Source organism: Bombina bombina, chromosome 7 (assembly GCF_027579735.1).
Source record: "Bombina bombina isolate aBomBom1 chromosome 7, aBomBom1.pri, whole genome shotgun sequence".
In the NCBI taxonomy this organism is placed as follows: domain Eukaryota; kingdom Metazoa; phylum Chordata; class Amphibia; order Anura; family Bombinatoridae; genus Bombina; species Bombina bombina.
The window spans coordinates 554475814-554502981 of record NC_069505.1 but is presented as its reverse complement, the minus strand read 5'-3'; the positions used below and the strand labels follow the sequence as shown (position 1 = coordinate 554502981).

Below are 27168 nucleotides of genomic sequence, written 5' to 3'. Positions count from 1 at the left end.
TTTATTAAAGTTTCATTAGCTGTTTCAATATTGACAAAATAAGTGTAAAGTTTTAGTGTCTATAAAACAATGGGAGCTGCCATGTTGTAACTTAGATTACCTTCTCTGCTGTGGCCAATTAGGGACAGTTATAAAAAGGTCACTAGAGTGTGCAGCCAATGGCTGTGAAGAATATAACAGTGTTCTGTACTTCCATTTCTAACAGGAGCTGAAAAGTTCACAATTTCAGAATGGAATTACAGGAAAAGGGGACAAAATAAATAATAAAAGTATATTGCAGTTTATTTTATATATACGATTTATCATTTTATATTACAATCTCAAAGTGTTTAAGCTAATGAAAAGAGATATATTTACACCCACCAATCAGCATCTAGCTCCCAGCTAATGAGCCTACCTAGATATGCTTTTTAACAACGGATACTAAGAGAGTAAGAAGCAAATTAGATTATAGAAGTATATTGGTAGGTTGTTTAAAATTGTATGATCTCTCTAAATCATGAAATACAATATTTGGGTTTCTTATCCCTTTAAAGGGACAGTAAACTCCTTGTAATTACAAGACATTTCTGTTGTGCTGCTATAGAATAACATATCAGTCAAGTCTTAATGATTTTAAAACAAATTAACACCCTTTTTACTGCAATTATTTTGCAGCCAAACTGCACTCACCATTTTCCTTATGTGGAGAAGTCAACCTGGGCTTTAGTCTACAGACAACAAGGCTGTCAAAGTTTGTATAAAGTACTCTGTTTTGCAGTTGTTATCAGTTAAATATATGTGACAGGGTTAGTCTTGAGAGTTCAGGCAGGGAGCTTTTCATATTCTTAGAATTAGAAATTGCTCAATTTTTCAAAACTAAATTACATGAAAAAGAGACAACATAAATAATGAAAATATATTGCAAAGTGGTTTCAGTATGCATAACTGCATATTTGGATATAAAAGCGGTTTACTGTACCTTTTATTTGCATCGTGCAAGCCTCCACTGACTCTCTTAGCAGGTGTCATATCTGAATGCTTGTGTACAAGTAGCGTATGTGCAAATGCCACCAAGAGTGGTAGCTTTCACTAGAAGTATTTTTGCTAATATAATTGTATTGCAAAACACATATGCACTCATACACATTACAGTTTTTACTATTATGTCCTTTAATGATAGGAACATCTCTTAGAGGGGGGATAGATTTTTTTTTAATGGTGTCACAGTTAGGGGTGATTTTAGTTGTGTAGCTTTCAAAGTTTCATAGCCTATGAGATGTCATTGGGTTTTTAGTTACAATTAAATAGCTTTGGGGGTATCAGTTGGGTCACAAAGGGGCTTGCAGTTAGGGTTGAATAGCACTGAGGGATCTGAAGGGGAATTTTCAGTTAAACAGGTCTGGGGAGCTTAGAAAGGTTCCTGGTTAAGGGTAATTTTAAATCTGATATAATTTTAATTGATCAATGACTGGGTTATCACACACATAAAACTAGAAATTTTCACCCAAAATATAGTAATTTCTATATCTTAGCCCATATCACTAGATAATACCTACCAGTGAGAATCCCTTCCCCAAGGGGCGTGGACAGAACTGCCCACTCCCCCAGTTACCTGTACATAGGTAACAACCAGACAGTATCACCCCCTCCTCCTAGAGATGTCCAGCCAATAGGTGGTCTTGGAAAAAATTGGGAGGGAGCCTGATAGGTATTACCCAGGGATATGTGCCAAGATATGGAAATTACTATATTTTGGGTGAAAAATTCTCGTTATCGTGGCCCTCCCTGTGAGACGAATCAAAAGCAAGAAACTACTGCAAAAATATGGAGAGGGTCTCCTAGCAAGGCTGGACAGAGCTAGGAGTGGTGATACTGTCTGGGAGTTAACTATGTACAGGTAACTGGGGGAATGGGCAGTTCTATCCACGCCCCTTCAGGGAGGGGTTCTCACTGGTAGGTATTACTACCAGGGAGGGTCAAGTTATAAAAGAACGTTGGACAACGCTGATTTGCTATAAGAGACCATGCCATTATTCACAAGTTGCTTAACATGTTGGTAGATCAAGACTATTATATATCGTCAAATTCTTCTTCAGGCAGCTAAGGGTAGGTGCACCCTACCACCACCACACATTTTCTTTCTGTTCACAATTTTCTTTCTGCTAAATGATAGATTGCACAGGAAAAGGGTACCATCAGGGCCAGATATATACAAAGGCAGAGTAGGCATGTGCCTACAGGTACCCTCCATAGAGGGGCGCCTGTCACTGCCTATTATAAATACCGGCCAGCTGTCAACTTTAATTAAGATGGCCACTGACAGTGCAATGACAGCAGTGTGTTAAGGATGCTGCAAGAACTACGCATGCACGTCCTCCAGCTTGCCTAGCGTGTGCCAGCACAATTAGTTAATGATTCAGATTTTGGAGCCTTTAGGCACCTGGGCTGTAAATATGGCCCTGGGTACCATCTTGGGCCCCTCCATAGGCACGTACAGAAATATGACGACATATCACACTTATATGGAATGGACCACACCCAACGTGTTATACAAAATTAGACCTAGCAAACACAATCTCAAGTGTTAAAGGGGCGTTAAACAGTTTGACATAATATAAAATGTTTGTGTAGTTTTAATAAAATAAAAACTAAGGATGTGCACTCAGCAGTGGATCAAACCAGATATCTTCTTGTTAAACACTAAGATCTGTGCAAATCCAGATCTTTGTGTGTGACACTTTCACAAGATACCCAGCTCTGAAAAGAGCCAAAAGCCTCAAGCAGCCTCCTCCTTCCTGATTTGGCAGCTAACGAACCTGCTGAATTCACATCCCTAACAACTTTGTAACCTACTTTCATTACAGTCCCATTTTCCTACAATTTAAAAGGGACATAAAATCTAGCATAGATCTTTCATGTGTCAGGGCAATCTTAAACAACTTTGCAATTTACTTTGTATCCCTGGTTGAAAAGCATACATTGGAAGGCTCAGGAGCTGGATGCTAGCTGATTGGTGGCTGCAAATATATTCCACTTATAATTGGCTTGCTGATGTATTCAGCTAGCTCCCAGAAGTGCTGCTCCTTTAATAAAGGTTACCAGGGGAATTAACCAAATTTATATCATTAAATTATAAACGTGTCTAAAACTGTATGTTCTATCTGAATTATAAGGAGGGGGGAATTAAATTCCTGTCTTGTTTGTCAGTTTCACTAAGTTTCTATAAAATAATGGGTGCTGTCATGTTTGAACCTAAGTTTCCCCTTTTTTAAGCCGAGAACAGTTGACAGCTAACTCCATAAGTTGTTTTTTCTTGCTATCCAATTATGGTTCCTATAAACTGTATTAAACAGCCATTTCCAAAACATGTACTTCATTTTTTATAAGATCCACCCCGACATGTGCAGTTGGAAACATCACTGCTGTTCTAGGGCCGAAAGGACACTATACATTTCATGCACCTCCCTCTAATTTTGGGTTCCACCATTTTGGAACTTAAGTTACATTGCAGGTATCTAAAGGAGAGAGTTACTGCACATGTGCCAACACATCAGCACCAGGACATAAAAAGGTAAATTTTAGCATGGCAGCAACCACAACTAGCAGGAAATAACCTCAATACGATGCTTACAAAATGTAGTGTTTAATGTCCCTTTAAAACACAGACAAATTGTGCCACCATCCTACTCCATTTAAAGGGACACTGCAGTGGAAATGCTACATGCTTTAGTTTGTATAATTCCCCACCGTTTACAATAGAACTGTAAACCACAGCAAAGGTTGTTCACACAAAAGTCCTGCACAGGAGCCACATAAATTATGTGGGTTAGAGGTAGAATTACACGTTCTTCCAAGTTAGAAAGTCATTTCCCCCCACTTTAATGCCGATAGATAGGGGAGGGGTGTGTTCCTTTAAACTGCGGACTGGCACAGAACCACTGCTGGGTTGACAACTTTGTTTTTGTACCTGTAATCTGCCAAAATATATACTTTAAAAGCGACAAAACATTACTCATGATTCAGATAGACCAGGCAACTTAAAACAAACTTTCCAATTTACTTCTATTATACAAGTTGCTTCCTTTTCTATGTATCCTTTATTGACAGGCATACCTAGAATAGACTTAGAAACAGCAATGCCTTACTGGGAGCTAGCAGATGATTGGTGACTACACAGCCATGCTTCATACCTCTGGTACATTAGCTGTTCTCCGCTAGTTTTTTGTCCCTATATATCTAATGTTCATTACTGTAAATTAGCTATAGAATGTTGTAGTCCAATTTAAAACAAATGTTTGCATTAAACTACAGTGTAAAAATGTTTAAGCACAAAAGCCTGAGCCATTTGATGGATTACATATTAGTACTCCTTGAAAACATTTATGTGTTTATCTGTAATCATAAGACTGCGATAGAGATACAATACATGTTGACCTGGTTAAACGTTTGCCATACAAAAAAAAAAAATTGTGGCCCTTAAAGGGAGAGGAAACCAAACTCTTTCCCGATTCAGATAGGGCATGTGATTTAAATAAAAAACATCCCAATTTACTTATGTTATCAAATTTGTTTAGTTCTCATTGGTATCTTGTTGAAAATACCTAGGTAGGCTCGGTTGGTGATTGCATATATGCCTCACATTAGTGGCTCTCATATGTTCACTTAACTCAAAGTAGTGCAATTGCTGCTTTTTCAAACAAAAAAGATAATTAAAGAAGCAAATTAGATAAACTTGAAATGCTTATTCCCTATGTAATCATGAAAGTAACCTTTTGTGTTTTAGGTTTAACTTTAAGTCTTCTAAAAGATTTGATGTGGAAAATTGGAAATTCTAATACTGCCTTTAAATAAAAAAAAACAAAGCAAACTTTATTTTTTTACAGAACTTTATTGACAAACACCATAGCTGAACAGATTACTTCTTCTTGGACACACCAACTGTGCGTCCACGACGTCCAGTGGTCTTTGTATGCTGACCTCTGACACGCAAGCTGTGGGAGAAAAGGAGAATAGGTTAATACAGCATTTACATTATAACGCAGCCTAGAAAGAAACTAGATTAATGTTCTTCGCATTCATAGCTACAAATGTTTACATAACCTAGCCAATAGCAACTTACACCTGCCACATACTGTAGGTAGTATAGCACAAAAGTAGCAGTCGCACCACAATATCCTTAATCAAAAGTGTTTTTATTTCCACATAGTGGGAGCCAGGAAAACAGAACGTTTCGGGCTATCCACCCTTAGTCATGTTCATGACTAGCAGTGGTGCGACTGCTACTTTTGCGCTATATATTACTTGAAGGACCATTGCAGTGATCCTATTGCAGTATGCACACAGCTGAGGGTTAAAGTGCTGGATATTGAACTGTTTTTCTCACATACTGCAGGTAGGTTACACCGCACCCTAAAAATTTTGTAAACAAGTTTAAAATATTGCTCTTGGGTTGAACACCTTACTGCACCATTGTACAGTGGTGCACAAGCAAAACAGTTTCCAAAAGATATAGAATCTCTCTGGTCATATCTAAGGACATGCTGAAGTAAAGTGTTTAGAGAATGGCTAGCATTCACAATATTTCCTATTATACAAAAGAGCAATTAAAAGGGATGCGAAAAAAAGTGTCACGATTTATAGAACATAAAAAGTTTAACCCCTTACAGCACAGATGTACCCTGTAGGTGGAGTGTGGGGGGATGTTTTTTTGGCAATAGCGCAGTCTTGCAGCTGTCAGCAAGAGCTGAGCTATTCAACCCCTCACAGTGAAAAAGGTGAGCTGACAAACCAGTTTTTTTTTCCCAATTTCTATTCTCAAATTTGCTTTATTCTCTTAGTATCATTTCTTGTAGTAGCAACACATTGTGAGCTAGCCGATCTGGCGAGCCAATGACAAGACATATACAGCCAACAGTGTTGCTGCTCCTGAGAATACCTAGGTATGCTTTTCAAAGATCAAGAAAAAAAGCAAACTTTATATGTAAGCAGAATGGAATTGTAAACACTTCCATCTGAATCAAGTAAATTTTGAATATGGTCCCTTTAACCCCTTCATGCAGTTCAGAATGTTCTATGCCGTCCTAACAGCACTTGGCTTGAACGCCATTAGGAAGGCATGGAACGTCCTATCATAGAAGGCATCCTGCAGCCTCCCACTTTGGCACGTGTGTGTCAGCATAAGCAGTCCCCAATGAGCTAATCCCTGGCCTTGAAATCTCATGATTTCATATTTTACAGCAAGTGTTTACATTGGAACTTTGTTCAGATGTTAACAATGATGTCGACAAAGGGGTTAAATAGGGCAATGTTTTCATGCTGGAAGCGGTTTCCTCTTTATATATCCATTTAAAAAGAACAAAGTACAGACTTCACACTGGCTAAAAATAACTCCCACTGCAATATTAGAGAAAGGGAAAATAAATGTGCGTAGAGATCAGCAAGTCTCCCAATGTGGAAATGAGCTGGCCTGGCACTTTATTTGCCCTACTGCATAACACTTATAAGATCCTTCCCATATAGGGACATTTTAATGCATGCAATGCTGTTTAACATTAAGCCAGACTCCATAACACTGGCAAGACAGGGATGTGAAGATTTTGTAAAGTGTCAGTGTGATCAGTTGTGCACCAAGTGTACTGTGACCTTATCAGGACCCAAATCAGTTTTATAGTGAGACCATCTTACAACTATGGGGAGGTAAGTAATTAGTAATCACAAATCTACATCTGGCCGATACGCTTCTTACACCAGACGAGAATATGGGGGCTCATCCAGCTAAAAATGCTAAATTGTTGCGGTTCCACAAGCTATAGTTTAATCTGATGCGTAAATAAAAATCCTACCTCAAAACACAAAAATCTAGTTGACAGCTTAACCCCTTACAGGACAGGTGCAAGTGTTGAAGATTAGAACAAAGTTCTGATGTAAAGATTAAGGAAACAGGAAGTCATGTGATAGTCTATGCAAATATGTGACTTAAAGGGACAGTCAAACCCAAAAAAAAACCAAACAAAACAAACACACGATTCAACTTTTATCACCAATTTTGCTTTGTTCTCTTGGTATTCTTAGTTGAAAGCTAAACCTAGGAGGTTCATATGCTAATTTCTTATACCTTGAAGGCCGCTAATCTAAATGCATTTTGACAGTTTCACCACTAGGGGCATTAGTTCATGTGTTTCATATAGATATCACTGAGCTCATGCATGTGAATTTACAGAGGAGTAAGCACTGATTGGCTAAAATGCAAGTCTATCAAAAGAACTAAAATAAGGGGGGCAGTCTGCAGAGGCTTAGATACAAGGTACTTAGAGGTAAAACGTGTATTATAACTGTTGGTTATGCAAAACTGGGGAAATGGGTAATTAAGGAATTCTCATCTTTTAAAACAAAAATTCTGGTGTTGACTGTCCCTTTAAACGCCTGGATTTTACGTTTTGTAGAAGCAGGACGCTTAAAGTACCATGCCGTCCAGGGGTTGATGCAATGTTTTACTACTAAAGCCAGTTTGGCGAATGTGCATTATGACAAGTTCCAGGAAAATTGACCATTTTCCAAGTTACTATTCTGCCATTAGCTTAGATGCACAGCTGGTTCATGCAAGTAGAGCTACCGATTCTGCTGTTCCTGGGTGGCACTTTGTTTAACCTGCTTTAGAGGGGTTAAACACATAGCCCCGCAGAAGGACCTTTACTGCCCCTTAGGCCAGGGAGATGGACATTTTTACTGGCATCTTTGTACATACATCTTAACCTTTTAGCGTCGTTATGGCATTCTATTCCGTCCAGATGGCGCTGGGCTTTAGAGCCATTAGAATGGAATATGTCATAGCCGTTTGGCTGTCCTGAAGCAGATGACGCTTCCTGGATGTGATTGCAGTCTGGAGGGCGTGCCTAGCGTCATAAAGATGCCCCACGATCCAATCCCATAATTGAAATCTCGTGCACGATCGTGGGATTTCAATTTGTCTACATCGGAACGTTGTTCTGATGTAGACATGATCATGAAAGGGTTAAAAATGGGAGCATTGGATTCTAGATATTGCAAGAATACATAAAGAAAAAAACAAAAACGACCCGAGTTTATGATAAAAGGTGACTAAGATCTTACATGTTTTTGTACCCAAGTGTTTTTGTATTAAGTGGATGTATACATTATGAAGATTTCAGCCAATTTAATGAATGAGGCTTGTTCTCATTTACCTGAATGGAGTAGTGTCTGTATGGATTGGACAAATCCTAGTGAAAGTTACTCAAAAATGACTGGTGTCATCAATAGTAGGTTTAAAATGTTGAGAATTTTATTTTAGCGTCACGATTCTCAACTGTTAGATGTCAGTCAAGACATGCAAGGTCTCATTTTATCTAGAGCACTGGTTTTCAAACCTGTCCTCACGCCTCAAACAGTCCAGGTTTTCTGGATTACCTTGGATGAGAGCAGGTAAAATGGTGCTTACTAATTAGCCGATTAGTTTTCAAACCCGTCCTCAGGCCACATTTTGTGGATATCTGAACTGAAGCACAATGTTTTTGTCTCATAACTTCTAAATCTACCACAAAACTAGTGCAATCCATGTACGTCCTCTTATAGCAAAACCAAAAAAAAAAAACTTTATCAGACGGGAAAATACACAAGTCATCCTTGTCCAACCCGCTATCTTTCCGCCACTAGAGCTAAAGAGAATTTAGTACGTGCATGCGTCAGCTTTGATCAGGCACTGCGCATGAACATATTAGGAATAGACATGAATAAGTATCGCTAACACAAGCCTTAGTAGCATTTTGAAATAAAACTGATGTGAATTCCAATTCTTAATAAAATGTATGAGCGTGCACAGTCCTTAGACAAGTTACCAGGATACAATGAACAATTCTCACAAAACAGAAAAAGACTTAAGACCAACATCTCCATCAATACCAGAGGAACGGTAGACTGCTGAGACAAGGATCACTCACCCCCAGAAGTGACGCAGGCCTCTGTGCGCCTTTATCTTCTTGAGCCGCTCCAGATCTTCACGGAGTTTGTTGTCCAGACCGTTAGCCAAAACCTAGACAAAGTGGTATTTAGATTAGTGCATTATAGTTGTTTGGAAAGCAGCACGTTATCAGGAACACTATATACAGAACATCCCTAAGCACCATCTGTTTTATAGCCAGCACCAGGATGTGTTAAACCTCGAGTCATCAGCCCCAGGACACAAAGGAGCCCTTTCACAGCACCACACCAGCTAATCCCATCACACCTCTAAACATGCACTCAAGTGTAGTTACCTGGCTGTATTTGCCATCCTTGATGTCTTTTTGCCTGTTGAGGAACCAGTCTGGGATCTTGTACTGACGAGGATTCTGCATAATTGTGACTACGCGTTCAACCTAAAATTAAAAAAATACTATTAGAGAAGTGAAAAACAAAGAAAATATTTCATAGGAAATGCGATTGCCAGGAAATAGAGTTTACTTACCTCATCTTCTGTGAGTTCTCCAGCTCTTTTTGTCAGATCGATGTCGGCTTTACGAAGAACCACATGTGCATAACGACGTCCTACACCCTGTGATTAAACGGACAGACAAGTCAGTGAAAAGCCAAAAACTGGGTGAGAGATAAGTGTTTACTTTTGGGTGAGCCGCCAAAAAGTTAGATCTGTGGCAGAGGATACTTTTAGTGATCGAAAGCACCACAGTTCTACATAAAATTATCCGTACAAGAAAAAAAAAAATTAAGTTTCCGTACTTAAGGGATACATGAAACTGCTAAGATAGGGCAAGACAGGTTATAGAAGAGATTTAAAAGTCACCTTAATAGCAGTGATCGCAAAGGCAATCTTCCTGCGTCCATCGATATTCGTGTTCAGAACACGAAGAATGTGCTGGAACTTCTCCGGGATAACAAGAGACTGCAAAAGTAAAAAAAAAAAAAAATACATATTACACATATGCACAGGCATTTAAAAATATTTTAATATAAGTAAAACACCTAAGCTAAGACCTAGGAGAAAAAACTGCAGCAATCCCAACTATTCAAGCTAAACTACCAGGAACAAAAGTTTTTTTTTTATTAAATAAAGCAAAGTGGTCAGTTTCTCTTGTATCTAGCAGGGCATTTTAAAATGTAATCCAGGTACAGGTAAACTTTAGCATTCAGATAAAGGATGCAATATTAAAGAAATTTAACTTCTATTAAATTAGTTTGGCGTCATCCTCTTAAAAAGCAGGCGATAAGAAACCGCAATGCACTATTGGAATGCAACCAATAAAAGTCTTATTTACAGCCACCAATCAAGCACCTATCTTAGCTGTGCACCTGATCAGACCTACCCAGGTATCATTACTCCATAGGATACAAAAAAAAAAAAAAAAAACACAACTCACAGAGTAAATGTTATAGCAGAGAAAAAAAAAATACCTTAAAATGCATGTTCCGAATTGTGAGTTTCATTTTAATTTCACTGTCCCTTAAACTGATGTTCACCATACTAAGTTTAAATTGGATAAGGGACACTTGTCAGTGTCAACATATACTTTAAAAGGGCAATTAAACACTAAATAAATGCTATAAAGGTTTGCATTCCAATAAAAGATTAGTCTGAGAACACGTAGATGTATTTTTCAAAGTTTAATTCACTGTTTAAATAGTGCCAAAATTAGTAGTATATATATAAAATATGGAAGAAAAAAAAGGGGGCTGCCATGTTTTAACTTAGGTTACCTTCACTGCTGTGGCCAATTAGGGACAGTTATAAATAGGTCACTAGAGTGTGCAGCCAATGGCTGTGTGGAATATAACAGTGTTCTGCACTTAAAGGGACAGTCAAGTCCAAAAACACGTTAATGATTCAGATAGAGCATGTAATTTTAAACTTCCCAAATTACTTTTATGACAAATTTTGCCTTGTTCCCTTGGTATTCTTAGATGTAAGCTAAACCTAGGAAGGCTCATAAGATTTCTGAACCCTTGAAGGCCACCTCTTATCACATGCTTTTTTTTTTTGCTTTTCACAACAGGGGCGAGCTAGTTCATGTGAACCATATAGATAATGTTATCACGCCCCTGGCAGACACTGCACTAATTGGCTAAAACAAAAGTCAAGATAATATATAAAATGTCATTTGATCAGGGGGCTGTCAGAAGATGCTTAGATACAAGGTAATCAGAGATAAAAAGTATTTTAATAAACTGTTTGGTTATGCAAAACTGGGGAATGGGTAATAAAGGGATTATCTATCTTTTTAAAGAACAGACCTGCTCACTAGAAGCAGGAGCGGCGTTCTGTTTTCATTGCAAAATATCTATACAACCCTTTGCTTTAGAAACATGGCAGTAAGCTATTATATAATTCTGCACTATGTACAGAATTATATAACATTTGCTAGGTTTACTGTCCCTTTAATATTTGAAAACTGGGACCTCCAAAATCAGTTTAGTCAGCAACACTTTAGGAGCCAGGAGAGAATGTTCTATAGGAGAGCATGTAGCAATCAAAAACTTACAGGCCAGAAATAATTTCAACAGTAGTCAGGAAACCTCATCTTTAATGATTTGGATAGAACATTTTAAACAACTTTCCAATTTACTTCTATTATCAAATGTGCTTTGTTCTATTGTTATCCTTTGAATGAACAGCATTGCACTACTGGCAGCAAGATGAACACATCAAATCAGCCAATCACAAAAAGCAAAATGTTTGCAGGCACCAATCAGCTCCCACTAATGTAGGATATGGGCATATTTTTCAACAAGGGATAACAAGAGAACAAAGCACATTGGAAAATAGAAGTAAATTTAAAAATTTCTTAAAGTTACATGCAAGTTAAATTTTAACTTCCCTATCCCTTCTGGACTTAAATGTATTCATAATAATCCCAGTGCACCTTTCAGTTTGAGATCTAGTGTAGACCACATATGACACAGGATTTGAGAGCCTGATCAATACACTACATCACCAATACAACTCACTGTACAACAAGCCTACGGATGTTACACACAGTACAAGTCAGGAACACAGATGCAATATAAGATAACCGGGTCCCAGCAAGACTAGCTCTGTTTAAGATCTTTATAACGATAGAACTTCGCTGCTCTTTAGCTATTCCTACATTACACGTAGCGCACCCTATACTACAACCTGACTGCGCACAGATGTTGTATTCCCAGCAATATGGCTCCTATATCATAGCACAAAGACCCCGGTACACAACCAACAAAACTTTACAAGCCCTAACGTCTCTCCGGTGGTGGATGCAAGCAGATTACCAACTAACCCCTCTCCTTTACAAGTTTCTATTCTCACCATGGTGGCGGTCTCGGAGGAAGAGAGAGAAAGAGGAAGTGACGATCGTCCCCCTTATAGAACCGGTGCGCCCTCCAAAGACGTCACGTCCGGAAAAGTACTAGGTACGCTGGGATTTGTAGTTGACTTGAGAACCCGGAATTAATATAGTTGGAAGAGAAGCAGCCAGGTTGTGTCTTGGCTCATTAGCTGATGAAGCGATGGCTGAGGTGAGGGGGTTCAGGGGTACCTTGTTACGTCACTCCGTGAAACGGATTGGTGCCTATTATTTGTATATTCTATTCACGTTATCCCATTCTGTTACCTTATTATAAGCCTTATTTACATTTATCTGTAAGGCTCTGTGTGGTTAACTACCTGTATAGGCTTATAATAGTTTCTTATGTTGATGCAGCATCATATGTCAGTCACTCATTTGTGCGTCCTTGGCACCCCTTATACAAAGTTTTTTTACCACGTTATTCCGGGTTGTTGCTCCTTTTTATGTGTTTGGTATCCTATATATTAATCCCTTAGTGCCCCTTATGTCATTATTACCCATTGTGTATCCTTAGTGCCCCTTATGTCATTATTACCCATTGTGCATCCTTAGTACCCCCATATGTCATTATTACCCATTGCGTATCCTTAGTGCCCCCTTATGTCATTATTACCCATTGTGTATCCTTAGTGCCCCTTATGTCATTATTACCCATTGTGTATCCTTAGTGCCCCCTTATGTCATTATTACCCATTGCGTATCCTTAGTGCCCCTTATGTCATTATTACCCATTGTGTATCCTTAGTGCCCCTTATGTCATTATTACCCATTGTGTATCCTTAGTGCCCCCTTATGTCATTATTACCCATTGTGTATCCTTAGTGCCCCCATATGTCATTATTACCCATTGTGTATCCTTAGTGCCCCCTTATGTCATTATTACCCATTGTGTATCCTTAGTGCCCCTTATGTCATTATTACCCATTGTGTATCCTTAGTGCCCCTTATGTCATTATTACCCATTGTGTATCCTTAGTGCCCCCTTATGTCATTATTACCCATTGTGTATCCTTAGTGCCCCTTATGTCATTATTACCCATTGTGCATCCTTAGTACCCCCATATGTCATTATTACCCATTGCGTATCCTTAGTGCCCCCTTATGTCATTATTACCCATTGTGTATCCTTAGTGCCCCTTATGTCATTATTACCCATTGTTCATCCTTAGTACCCCCATATGTCATTATTACCCATTGTGTATCCTTAGTGCCCCCTTATGTCATTATTACCCATTGTGTATCCTTAGTGCCCCCTTATGTCATTATTACCCATTGTGTATCCTTAGTGCCCCCATTTGTCATTAATACCCATTGTGTATCCTTAGTGCCCCTTATGTCATTATTACCCATTGTGTATCCTTAGTGCCCCTTATGTCATTATTACCCATTGTGTATCCTTAGTGCCCCTTATGTCATTATTACCCATTGTGTATCCTTAGTGCCCCTTATGTAATTATTACTCATTGTGTTTCCTTAGTGTCCCCTTATGTCATTATTACCCATTGTTCATCCTTAGTACCCCATATGTCATTATTACCCATTGTGTATCCTTAGTGCCCCTTATGTCATTATTACCCATTGTGTATCCTTAGTGCCCCTTATGTCATTATTACCCATTGTGCATCCTTAGTACCCCCATTTGTCATTATTACCCATTGTGTATCCTTAGTGCCCCTTATGTCATTATTACCCATTGTGCATCCTTAGTACCCCCATATGTCATTATTACCCATTGTGTATCCTTAGTGCCCCCTTATGTCATTATTACCCATTGTGTATCCTTAGTGCCCCCTTATGTCATTATTACCCATTGTGTATCCTTAGTACCCCCATATGTCATTATTACCCATTGTGTATCCTTAGTGCCCCTTATGTCATTATTACCCATTGTGCATCCTTAGTGCCCCTTATGTCATTATTACCCATTGTGTATCCTTAGTGCCCCTTATGTCATTATTACCCATTGTGTATCCTTAGTGCCTCCTTATGTCATTATTACCCATTGTGTATCCTTAGTGCCCCTTATGTAATTATTACCCATTGTGTATCCTTAGTGCCCCCTTATGTCATTATTACCCATTGTGTATCCTTAGTGCCTCCTTATGTCATTATTACCCATTGTGTATCCTTAGTGCCCCTTATGTAATTATTACCCATTGTGTATCCTTAGTGCCTCCTTATGTCATTATTACCCATTGTGTATCCTTAGTGCCTCCTTATGTCATTATTACCCATTGTGTATCCTTAGTGCCCCCTTATGTCATTATTACCCATTGTGTATCCTTAGTGCCTCCTTATGTCATTATTACCCATTGTGTATCCTTAGTGCCCCCTTATGTCATTATTACCCATTGTGTATCCTTAGTGCCCCCTTATGTCATTATTACCCATTGTGTATCCTTAGTGCCTCCTTATGTCATTATTACCCATTGTGTATCCTTAGTGCCCCCTTATGTCATTATTACCCATTGTGTATCCTTAGTGCCCCCTTATGTCATTATTACCCCTTGTGTATCCTTAGTGCCCCCTTATGTCATTATTACCCCTTGTGTATCCTTAGTGCCCCCTTATGTCATTATTACCCATTGTGTATCCGAAATGCCCCCTTATGTCATTATTACTCATTGTGCATCCTTAGTGCCCCCTTATGTTATCACCCCCTTGTGTATCATTGTTACTCCCCTTATGTCATTATCACCCCCTTGTGCATCCTTGTTACTCCCCATATGTAATTATCACCCCCTTGTATATCATTTACTCCCCTTATGTCATTATCACCCCCTTGTGCATCCTTGTTACTCCCCATATGTAATTATCACTCCTTGTGCATTATTGTTACTCCCCATATGTCATTATCACCCCCTTGTGCATTATTGTTACTCCCCATATGTCATTATCACCCCCTTGTGCATTATTGTTACTCCCCATATGTCATTATCACCCCCTTGTGCATTATTGTTACTCCCCATATGTAATTATCACCCCCTTGTATATCATTGTTACTCCCCTTATGTCATTATCACCCCCTTGTGCATCCTTGTTACTCCCCATATGTAATTATCACTCCTTGTGCATTATTGTTACTCCCCATATGTCATTATCACCCCCTTGTGGATTATTGTTACTCCCCATATGTCATTATCACCCCCTTGTGCATTATTGTTACTCCCCATATGTAATTATCACCCCCTTGTGCATTATTGTTACTCCCCATATGTCATTATCACCCCCTTGTGTATCATTGTTACTCCCCTTATGTCATTATTACCTGCTTGTGCATTATTATTACTCCCCTTATGTCATTATCACCCCCTTGTGCATTATTGTTACTCCCCTTATGTCATTATTACCCCCTTGTGCATTATTGCTACTCCCCAAATGTCATTATCACCCCCTTGTGCATTATTGTTCCTCCCCATATGTCATTATCACCCCCTTGTGCATTATTGTTACTCCCCTTATGTCATTATTGTTACTCCCCATATGTCATTATCACCCCCTTGTGCATTATTGTTACTCCCCATATGTCATTATCACCCCTTGTGCATTATTGTTACTCCCCATATGTCATTATCACCCCCTTGTGCATTATTGTTACTCCCCATATGTCATTATCACCCCCTTGTGCATTATTGTTACTCCCCATATGTCATTATCACCCCCTTGTGCATCATTGTTACTCCCCATATGTCATTATCACCCCCTTGTGCATTATTGTTACTCCCCATATGTCATTATCACCCCCTTGTGCATTATTGTTACTCCCCATATGTCATTATCACCCCCTTGTGCATCATTGTTACTCCCCATATGTCATTATCACCCCCTTGTGCATCATTGTTACTCCCCTTATGTCATTATTACCTCCTTGTGCATTTTTGTTATCCCCCTGTATCAGTCACTCAGTTGATTTCACTTCATCATTAAGTGCCATGTAGTTTGGTGAGAAAGTGCTGGACGAGGAGGTGCAGGGCTAGTAGTATGTTGTTTGAACTGTTCTCTTTATTGCACACTCAGTAGTGTGTTGTGTTGGTACAGTGGTAATACTGGATGTTAAGACGCAATATGACTGCGGTATATGATTAGATGTAAAATCAAGACAGTGATACACATACCTATTGTTATTTGTTTTATTTATTTTTTTATGTATGACTCTATATAGATGGAGGAGGTGATGTTAAACCTGGGAGATCTGGATTTGACCTCTGATGATCTCACTATGGACAATGTTGGCAGTTAGTATATTTCCTTCTTTCTTTTCTTTTTCTACTTTTTCTCTCTTTGTCACTTTACTTCTTTTCTCTCTTCGTATGTAAATCCATAAAATCACTAACGCCAGAATGAGAATAGAACTTGTCAGCCTTACGCACTTGTAATTAAAAGTAATAAGCCCAATCTGAACTTCACATTCAGCCCCCTCTTGGAGTTAACATGGCTGCACTTCCACACTATTAAATTATTATTAACGTGATGGTAAACCTCCCCTTTATGTAAACAGATCCGGAAAGTTAGTGATGTATTTTAGATGGAGTTTAATTAATCAATTGTAATGAAGATAAGCTATAACTTAGTTTTTAATTTAGCGCTGAAATTCAAATAACCCACGCTCCGGCCTCCCTCTTCAATAGTATTTTTTTTTGTGAGCTAACGGTTTAAATTGTTCTCCAATCAGTTCTCTAGCCATACGGCACTCACACAATTTTTTTTAATGCTAGTGTGCATCTTCATTACAATTATTGCTACATTCTAGATCTGTGTATACAAAGGGAAAAGTTTACCATCACTTTAACTTTAATTTAGGGCTCAGCAACTCGGTCGCAACATTTCAATATGTAAATGAATGCTAATTTATTCAAGTATTACAATGCATGTCTTTTGTGACATTATTTTTTAAATAAGAAATTATAATTTATATTACTTACTAGTTTGTTTTTCAAAAACTGTAAGAAGATTTTACTTATACAGTATAATAATTATAAATCGATGTGGGTGTTTTGTTGACCTAACTTGGAGCACAGTTTTATAATCCTTTACTATTCCTTTAGACTGAAGTTTTAAAAGCGCAGTTTAAAGGGACACTAAACCCAATTTTTTTTCTTTCATGATTTTCAGCAAGAGCAGCAATTTTAAGCAACTTTCTAATTTACTCCTGTTATCAAATTTTCTTCGTTCTCTTGCTATCTTTATTTTAAAAAGCAAGAATGTAAGCTTAGGAGCCGGGCCATTTTTGATTCAGAACCCTAGATAGCATTTGCTGATTGGTGGCTACATTTAAAGGGACATAAAACCAGTCAGAGTAAGAGACCAGAAAACATAATTTATGTAAGAACTTACCTGATAAATTCATTTCTTTCATATTAACAAGAGTCCATGAGCTAGTGACGTATGGGATATACATTCCTACCAGGAGGGGCAAAGTTTCCCAAACCTTAAAATGCCTATAAATACACCCCTCACCACACCCACAAATCAGTTTAACGAATAGCCAAGAAGTGGGGTGATAAGAAAAAAAGTGCGAAGCATATAAAATAAGGAATTGGAATAATTGTGCTTTATACAAAAAAATCATAACCACCACAAAAAAGGGTGGGCCTCATGGACTCTTGTTAATATGAAAGAAATGAATTTATCAGGTAAGTTCTTACATAAATTATGTTTTCTTTCATGTAATTAACAAGAGTCCATGAGCTAGTGACGTATGGGATAATGACTACCCAAGATGTGGATCTTTCCACACAAGAGTCACTAGAGAGGGAGGGATAAAATAAAGACAGCCAATTCCTGCTGAAAATAATCCACACCCAAAATAAAGTTTAACAAAAAACATAAGCAGAAGATTCAAACTGAAACCGCTGCCTGAAGAACTTTTCTACCAAAAACTGCTTCAGAAGAAGAAAATACATCAAAATGGTAGAATTTAGTAAAAGTATGCAAAGAGGACCAAGTTGCTGCTTTGCAGATCTGGTCAACCGAAGCTTCATTCCTAAACGCCCAGGAAGTAGAAACTGACCTAGTAGAATGAGCTGTAATTCTTTGAGGCGGAATTTTACCCGACTCAACATAGGCAAGATGAATTAAAGATTTCAACCAAGATGCCAAAGAAATGGCAGAAGCTTTCTGGCCTTTCCTAGAACCGGAAAAGATAACAAATAGACTAGAAGTCTTACGGAAAGATTTCGTAGCTTCAACATAATATTTCAAAGCTCTAACAACATCCAAAGAATGCAATGATTTCTCCTTAGAATTCTTAGGATTAGGACATAATGAAGGAACCACAATTTCTCTACTAATGTTGTTGGAATTCACAACTTTAGGTAAAAATTCAAAAGAAGTTCGCAACACCGCCTTATCCTGATGAAAAATCAGAAAAGGAGACTCACACGAAAGAGCAGATAATTCAGAAACTCTTCTAGCAGAAGAGATGGCCAAAAGGAACAAAACTTTCCAAGAAAGTAATTTAATGTCCAATGAATGCATAGGTTCAAACGGAGGAGCTTGAAGAGCTCCCAAAACCAAATTCAAACTCCATGGAGGAGAAATTGACTTAATGACAGGTTTTATACGAACCAAAGCTTGTACAAAACAATGAATATCAGGAAGAATAGCAATCTTTCTGTGAAAAAGAACAGAAAGAGCGGAGATTTGTCCTTTCAAAGAACTCGCGGACAAACCCTTATCTAAACCATCCTGAAGAAACTGTAAAATTCTCGGTATTCTAAAAGAATGCCAAGAAAAATGATGAGAAAGACACCAAGAAATATAAGTCTTCCAGACTCTATAATATATCTCTCGAGATACAGATTTACGAGCCTGTAACATAGTATTAATCACGGAGTCAGAGAAACCTCTATGACCAAGAATCAAGCGTTCAATCTCCATACCTTTAAATTTAAGGATTTCAGATCCGGATGGAAAAAAGGACCTTGAGACAGAAGGTCTGGTCTTAACGGAAGAGTCCATGGTTGGCAAGATGCCATCCGGACAAGATCCGCATACCAAAACCTGTGAGGCCATGCCGGAGCTATTAGCAGAACAAACGAGCATTCCCTCAGAATCTTGGAGATTACTCTTGGAAGAAGAACTAGAGGCGGAAAGATATAGGCAGGATGATACTTCCAAGGAAGTGATAATGCATCCACTGCCTCCGCCTGAGGATCCCGGGATCTGTACAGATACCTGGGAAGTTTCTTGTTTAGATGAGAGGCCATCAGATCTATCTCTGGGAGCCCCCACATTTGAACAATCTGAAGAAATACCTCTGGGTGAAGAGACCATTCGCCCGGATGCAACGTTTGGCGACTGAGATAATCCGCTTCCCAATTGTCTACACCTGGGATATGAACCGCAGAGATTAGACAGGAGCTGGATTCCGCCCAAACCAAAATTCGAGATACTTCTTTCATAGCCAGAGGACTGTGAGTCCCTCCTTGATGATTGATGTATGCCACAGTTGTGACATTGTCTGTCTGAAAACAAATGAACGATTCTCTCTTCAGAAGAGGCCAAAACTGAAGAGCTCTGAAAACTGCACGGAGTTCCAAGATATTGATCGGTAATCTCACCTCCTGAGATTCCCAAACTCCTTGTGCCGTCAGAGATCCCCACACAGCTCCCCAACCTGTGAGACTTGCATCTGTTGAAATTACAGTCCAGGTCGGAAGAACAAAAGAAGCCCCCTGAATTAAACGATGGTGATCTGTCCACCACGTTAGAGAGTGCCGAACAATCGGTTTTAAAGATATTAATTGATATATCTTCGTGTAATCCCTGCACCATTGGTTCAGCATACAGAGCTGAAGAGGTCGCATGTGAAAACGAGCAAAGGGGATCGCGTCCGATGCAGCAGTCATAAGACCTAGAATTTCCATGCATAAGGCTACCGAAGGGAATGATTGAGACTGAAGGTTTCGACAGGCTGTAATCAATTTTAGACATCTCTTGTCTGTTAAAGACAAAGTCATGGACACTGAATCTATCTGGAAACCCAGAAAGGTTACCCTTGTTTGAGGAATCAAAGAACTTTTTGGTAAATTGATCCTCCAACCATGATCTTGAAGAAACAACACAAGTCGATTCGTATGAGACTCTGCTAAATGTAAAGACGGAGCAAGTACCAAGATATCGTCCAAATAAGGAAATACCACAATACCCTGTTCTCTGATTACAGACAGAAGGGCACCGAGAATCTTTGTGAAAATTCTTGGAGCTGTAGCAAGGCCAAACGGTAGAGCCACAAATTGGTAATGCTTGTCTAGAAAAGAGAATCTCAGGAACTGATAATGATCTGGATGAATCGGAATATGCAGATATGCATCCTGTAAATCTATTGTGGACATATAATTCCCTTGCTGAACAAAAGGTAATATAGTCCTTACAGTTACCATCTTGAACGTTGGTATCCTTACATAACGATTCAATAATTTTAGATCCAGAACTGGTCTGAAGGAATTCTCCTTCTTTGGTACAATGAAGAGATTTGAATAAAACCCCATCCCCTGTTCCGGAACTGGAACTGGCATAATTACTCCAGCCAACTCTAGATCTGAAACACAATTCAGAAATGCTTGAGCTTTCACTGGATTTACTGGGACATGGGAAAGAAAAAATCTCTTTGCAGGAGGTCTCATCTTGAAACCAATCCTGTACCCTTCTGAAACAATGTTCTGAATCCAAAGATTGTGAACAGAACTGATCCAAATTTCTTTGAAAAAACGTAACCTGCCCCCTACCAGCTGAACTGGAATGAGGGCCGTACCTTCATGTGAACTTAGAAGCAGGCTTTGCCTTTCTAGCAGGCTTGGATTTATTCCAGACTGGAGATGGTTTCCAAACTGAAACTGCTCCTGAGGACGAAGGATCAGGCTTTTGTTCTTTGTTGAAACGAAAGGAACGAAAACGATTGTTAGCCCTGTTTTTACCTTTAGACTTTTTATCCTGTGGTAAAAAAGTTCCTTTCCCACCAGTAACAGTTGAAATAATAGAATCCAACTGAGAACCAAATAATTTGTTTCCCTGGAAAGAAATGGAAAGTAGAGTTGATTTAGAAGCCATATCAGCATTCCAAGTCTTAAGCCATAAAGCTCTTCTGGCTAAGATAGCCAGAGACATAAATCTAACATCAACTCTAATAATATCAAAAATGGCATCACAGATGAAATTATTAGCATGCTGGAGAAGAATAATAATATCATGAGAATCACGATTTGTTACTTGTTGCGCTAGAGTTTCCAACCAAAAAGTTGAAGCTGCAGCAACATCAGCCAATGATATAGCAGGTCTAAGAAGATTACCTGAACATAGATAAGCTTTTCTTAGAAAAGATTCAATTTTTCTATCTAAAGGATCCTTAAACGAGGTACCATCTGATGTAGGAATGGTAGTACGTTTAGCAAGGGTAGAAATAGCCCCATCAACTTTAGGGATTTTGTCCCAAAATCCTAATCTGTCAGGCGGAACAGGATATAATTGCTTAAAACGTTTAGAAGGAGTAAATGAATTACCCAATCTATCCCATTCCTTAGCAATTACTGCAGAAATAGCATTAGGAACAGGAAAGACTTCTGGAATAACCGCAGGAGCTTTAAAAACCTTATCCAAACGTATAGAATTAGTATCAAGAGGACTAGAATCCTCTATTTCTAAAGCAATTAGTACTTCTTTAAGTAAAGAGCGAATAAATTCCATCTTAAATAAATATGAAGATTTATCAGCATCAATCTCTGAGACAGAATCCTCTGAACCAGAAGAGTCCAAAGAATCAGAATGATGGTGTTCATTTAAAAATTCATCTGTAGAGAGAGAAGATTTAAAAGACTTTTTACGTTTACTAGAAGGAGAAATAACAGACAAAGCCTTCTTTATGGATTCAGAAACAAAATCTCTTATGTTATCAGGAACATTCTGCACCTTAGATGTTGAGGGAACTGCAACAGGCAATGGTACATCACTAAAGGAAATATTATCTGCATTAACAAGTTTGTCATGACATTTAATACAAACAACAGCTGGAGGAATAGCTACCAAAAGTTTACAGCAGATACACTTAGCTTTGGTAGATCCAGCAGGCAGAGGTTTTCCTGTAGTATCTTCTGGCTCAGATGCAACGTGAGACATCTTGCAATATGTAAGAGAAAAAACAACATATAAAGCAAAATAGATCAAATTCCTTATAAGACAGTTTCAGGAATGGGAAAAAAATGCCAAACATCAAGCTTCTAGCAACCAGAAGCAAATGAAAAATGAGACTGAAATAATGTGGAGACAAAAACGACGCCCATATTTTTTGGCGCCAAATAAGACGCCCACATTATTTGGCGCCTAAATGCTTTTGGCGCCAAAAATGACGCCACATCCGGAACGCCGACATTTTTGGCGCAAAATAACGTCAAAAAAATGACGCAACTTCCGGCGACACGTATGACGCCGGAAACGAAATGAATTTTTGCGCCAAAAAAGTCCGCGCCAAGAATGACGCAATAAAATGAAGCATTTTCAGCCCCCGCGAGCCTAACAGCCCACAGGGAAAAAGTCAAATTTTTGAGGTAAGAAAAATATGATAATTAAAGCATAATCCCAAATATGAAACTGACTGTCTGGAAATAAGGAAAGTTGAACATTCTGAGTCAAGGCAAATAAATGTTTGAATACATATATTTAGAACTTTATAAATAAAGTGCCCAACCATAGCTTAGAGTGTCACAGAAAATAAGACTTACTTACCCCAGGACACTCATCTACATGTTTGTAGAAAGCCAAACCAGTACTGAAACGAGAATCAGTAGAGGAAATGGTAAATATAAGAGTATATCGTCGATCTGAAAAGGGAGGTAAGAGATGAATCTCTACGACCGATAACAGAGAACCTTATGAAATAGACCCCGTAGAAGGAGATCACTGCATTCAATAGGCAATACTCTCCTCACATCCCTCTGACATTCACTGCACGCTGAGAGGAAAACCGGGCTCCAACTTGCTGCGGAGCGCATATCAACGTAGAATCTAGCACAAACTTACTTCACCACCTCCCTTGGAGGCAAAGTTTGTAAAAACTGATTTGTGGGTGTGGTGAGGGGTGTATTTATAGGCATTTTAAGGTTTGGGAAACTTTGCCCCTCCTGGTAGGAATGTATATCCCATACGTCACTAGCTCATGGACTCTTGTTAATTACATGAAAGAAATTATAATATGTAGTTTAATTCCTTTGTTTGCAAATTTATACTGCAGTGCCTCGCCATTAACCCTTTCTTTTTAGTTTCTGAATGGTAAAGCTCTAACTCCCCCCACACATTTCCTTCTATGGCTGTATCTATATCTATTGATGTTTTGGTAGAATGCAAAAATGCATAGGGATTATCTGCTGGAGCTGCCTAGAGGCTGTGAACTCAGTTGAAATACAATGCCTGTGTCTAAACACTGATAAGAGGGGTGGAGTTGGCTTCTCCAGGCAGCTAAGCTATGTAATTCATTTTGCTTATTTTTGAAAATTATTTTAAAATACTTGCCAGCAATTTATAAACATTTTTTTTATGGAAACTATTTTTAATTAATTAGCCCTTTTTAGGATATGCACATATCTCAACCTGTTTTATGTCCCTTTAACCACCAATCAGCAAGCGCAACCCAAGTGCTTAAAGTGAATGTAAACTTTAATGAATTAAAGGCCAGTATCAAATAATCTTAAAAACAGGGGCACTTTAATTCATTAAAGTTTACAAAGATGCTTATTTTTTTTAAATACTTACCTTTGCGTTATGGTAAACATAACGCTGATTCTCCGCCTGTAGCTCCTGCTTTCTTTAGCAGAACTATGACGAATGCAGCTTCCTCCAATCGTTGTGTGCCCTCTTTGGCATCCAGCTCGTGAGGCACGCAACGATTGGAGGAAGCCGCATTCGTCATCCATATGCTAATTAAAGCAGCCACTGTCGGCGGATGATCGACGTTATGTTTACCATAATGCACGTTATGTTTACCATAATGCAAAGGTAAGTATTTAAAAAAATAAGCATCTTTGTACACTTTAATGATTTAAAGTGCTCCTGTTTTTAATTCATTAAAGTTTACATTCACTTTAACCAAAGATGGGCCGTCTCCTAAGCTTACATTCTTGCTTTTCAAATAAAGATAGCAAGAGGACAAAGAAAAAATGATTATAGGAGTACATTTGAAAGTTGCTTAAAATTCCCTGCTCTATATGAATAATAAAAGAAGAAAATAATCTGGGTTTAGTGTCCCTTTAACATTTTTGCCCTTCCAGATTCATATACAGTTGTACACCTATTAATCTGACAGTAAGATAAAAGCAGAGCCTTACTTATATCATTGCCCTTGGCAGAATTAGCGAACGCTGAATACAGAGATAAACCATTTGTTTTGCTTTAATTCTTCTGTGCGTTTTCCCTTCTTTTCTCCCTTTCCTCCTTCTTCTTCTCTCTTTTTTTCTATTTGTTTTTTCTCCTCACAATCATTTGCTCTTTTTTTTTCTCTCTTGAATTTTCTATTCATGTTCCTTTCCCCGTGCAGTTCATATTCAGGAGAATCTTGAGGATGCTGTTGTTCAGGAAGCCCTGAAAGCGGTGAGTAACGGCGTACGCCACACACAGCATATGCGGAATAAAAAGAAGCATGGCAAAGGTGACACGAGAGCAGCGGTGGGCAAATAATAATATGATGACAAAAGGGTCTCAAGCTCACGTACCTTTTTGATGTTAAAGGGACAGTGTACAGTAAAATTTGATTTCCCTTAAAGGGACATTAAACACCTCAGGATATTAATATAAATGAAGTATATGTAGTGAAACAACTTTGCCTTATACTTTCATTATTTATTTATTTTGTTCTCCTTTCCTGTAATTTAATTCTGAATATTGTGGGTTTTCCAATTAACATTAAACATGGAAGTGCAGACACAGCTGTAAACTACACAGCCATTGGTTGCACACTCTAGTAAGCTATTTATAACCATTTCTAATTGGCCTCAGTGTAACCTAAGTTACAAAATGGCGGCACCCACTGCTTTTTGGACATTAGCTTTACCCTTATTTTTTCAATATTTAAACAACTAATATCATTTTTAAAAACACATGTACAAATTATTCTCAGGGTAATCTTTGCTCTGAATACATTAATAAAGCAATGATTTATTTACTGTTCAATATCCCTTTAATGGGTTTCCAGTAACTTGTTATACAAATAGTATAAAATGAATCGGAAATTGATCCTTTATGTTTATTTTTGAATATGAACTAGCAGGTTTTGTTCTTTTAAATCACAACCCATTAAAATATCTCCTTATATTATCACTCTTTATACACTCGCACACAGAGCCTCTTTATGCTCAGATCAACTGAAAATGAACATTTGAGGATGTATTTATACAACTCCCCATTAGGAGTGTAGCTTATTCCCATAGCTTTTCCATGAAATGTTTGTTATAGGTGGGGATACAACAGACAAAATCAGATATTTCAAACAACAAAACAAAGCTAAATACGTTATTTGTAATCCATGTAATATACTCCAGCAGGTAAAATAGATAATTCTGAACACATTAATGGACCAGTAAATACAGTAGATTTTGTATAATGAACAAATGCAAGATAAAAAGACAATGCAATAGCACTTAGTCCGAACTTTAAATGAGTAGTAGTTTTTTTTTCTGACAAATTTAAGTTATGTCTATTTCCAGTCCCCCGTATCATGTGACAGCCATCAGCCAATCACAATTGCATATACGTATATTCTGTGAATTCTTGCACGTGCTCAGTAGGAGCTGGTGACTCAAAAGAACAAACAGGCTAAATAAAGCCTTCACAAATAAATGGGATAATGTAGGGATTCCTAAGATATGGGTCAGTGTTAGTGATGTTTGTAGTGTTACATGAAGGAAATAAATTCGGTCAGATTGGGAGAGGTCAAACGTTACTTATATTAACCCCTTAACATCAGCCAACATACCCTTACGGGGGTAATAGCACAATCTCATGGCTGTTGGTGAGACCTTCGCTCTTATAGCCTTAGAAGATCCTTGCGACAGCTGGCGTAAGGGTATGTTGCTGACTTTAAGAAGCTAACGTTTCTCTTCTCCCACCTTTTTCCTTCCTCATCGTTTCCTTTTCTTCCTTCTCATCCACATCTTGCTTTCCCCGGTTTATCTTCATGCTCTCACCTAACCATTCCCTCTTTGCTTCCTCTTTTTTCTTTTTCTTCATCTCTCTGCTTATTGGTCCACATCTCCCCCTCTTGTTTCCTATCAACTCTCTCTCTCCTCAGGGTGTTGATCTGAGACAATACTCCAAACAAGTTGAAGCTGAGCTGCAGCAGATTGAGCATGTGTCAATCAAAGATTGTATCCTTCCTACCTAGGCTGTCTTAGATTCTCCGTTATGCCTAGAGGACGTCTCTAAATTATTTAGCAGTCAGCTTTCTGTCTGTTTCTATCTATATTAACTAAGTCTTTTCCTCAACAAGTGTCAGATATAGAGCAGAGTCAGAATATCGCTTCTCTTCACAACCAAATAATAGCCTGTGATGCCATCCTGGAGGTGAGTCTTTATCGCTGTCATTCTCTCTGATGTGTTACTCTGTCTGTGATATTTCCTCAATACCTTTACACCCCAGATTATGAGTGGAGCGCAAAATTGCGCTTTCGCGAGTGCAATATTTGCGCTCCACGTAATACTAGCGCACGCAATTGTGCCGTGGTATTTTAAGTGGCCTGCAATGCGAACGCAATCTCACGTTCGCTTTGCATGGAAGTCCTGTGCTCTATAGAGCGTGCATTTATAGGCTCAAATGGGAGCCTCGTTCTCATGCCGTGAGACACATATGTACACATAAATATATATGAATATAAGCATA

General features: G+C 38.5%; 2 protein-coding genes across 2 annotated transcripts in view; one reads left to right on the top strand and one right to left on the bottom strand.

Moving 5' to 3' along the window:
• Positions 1-4850: 4850 nt before the first annotated feature.
• RPS18 (ribosomal protein S18) lies at positions 4851-12319 on the bottom strand. The gene is made up of 6 exons (XM_053721883.1): positions 12269-12319; positions 9776-9874; positions 9443-9529; positions 9252-9353; positions 8937-9028; positions 4851-4973 (listed from the first exon to the last, which is right to left on the bottom strand). The coding sequence occupies exons 1-6, from the start codon at positions 12269-12271 to the stop codon at positions 4898-4900; spliced, it is 459 nt and encodes a 152-aa protein (XP_053577858.1). The 5' UTR covers positions 12272-12319; the 3' UTR covers positions 4851-4897.
• Positions 12320-12410: 91 nt separating this feature from the next.
• Positions 12411-27168, top strand: part of VPS52 (VPS52 subunit of GARP complex) — a 49040-nt gene continuing 34282 nt past the window's right edge. The window contains exons 1-5 of the mRNA XM_053721882.1: positions 12411-12477; positions 16471-16543; positions 24832-24884; positions 26581-26656; positions 26785-26852. Of these exons, the coding sequence (XP_053577857.1) occupies positions 12469-12477; positions 16471-16543; positions 24832-24884; positions 26581-26656; positions 26785-26852 (279 nt within the window). The 5' untranslated portion in view covers positions 12411-12468. The remainder of the gene's footprint in view (positions 12478-16470; positions 16544-24831; positions 24885-26580; positions 26657-26784; positions 26853-27168) is intronic.

Coding starts and splice junctions, on each gene's coding strand:
- RPS18 (XM_053721883.1), bottom strand. Junction 9,530..9,775: donor TTGCGATCACTGCTATTAAG/GTGACTTTTAAA, acceptor GTTTAATCACAG/GGTGTAGGACGTCGTTATGC. Junction 9,354..9,442: donor GAGAACTCACAGAAGATGAG/GTAAGTAAACTC, acceptor TTTTAATTTTAG/GTTGAACGCGTAGTCACAAT.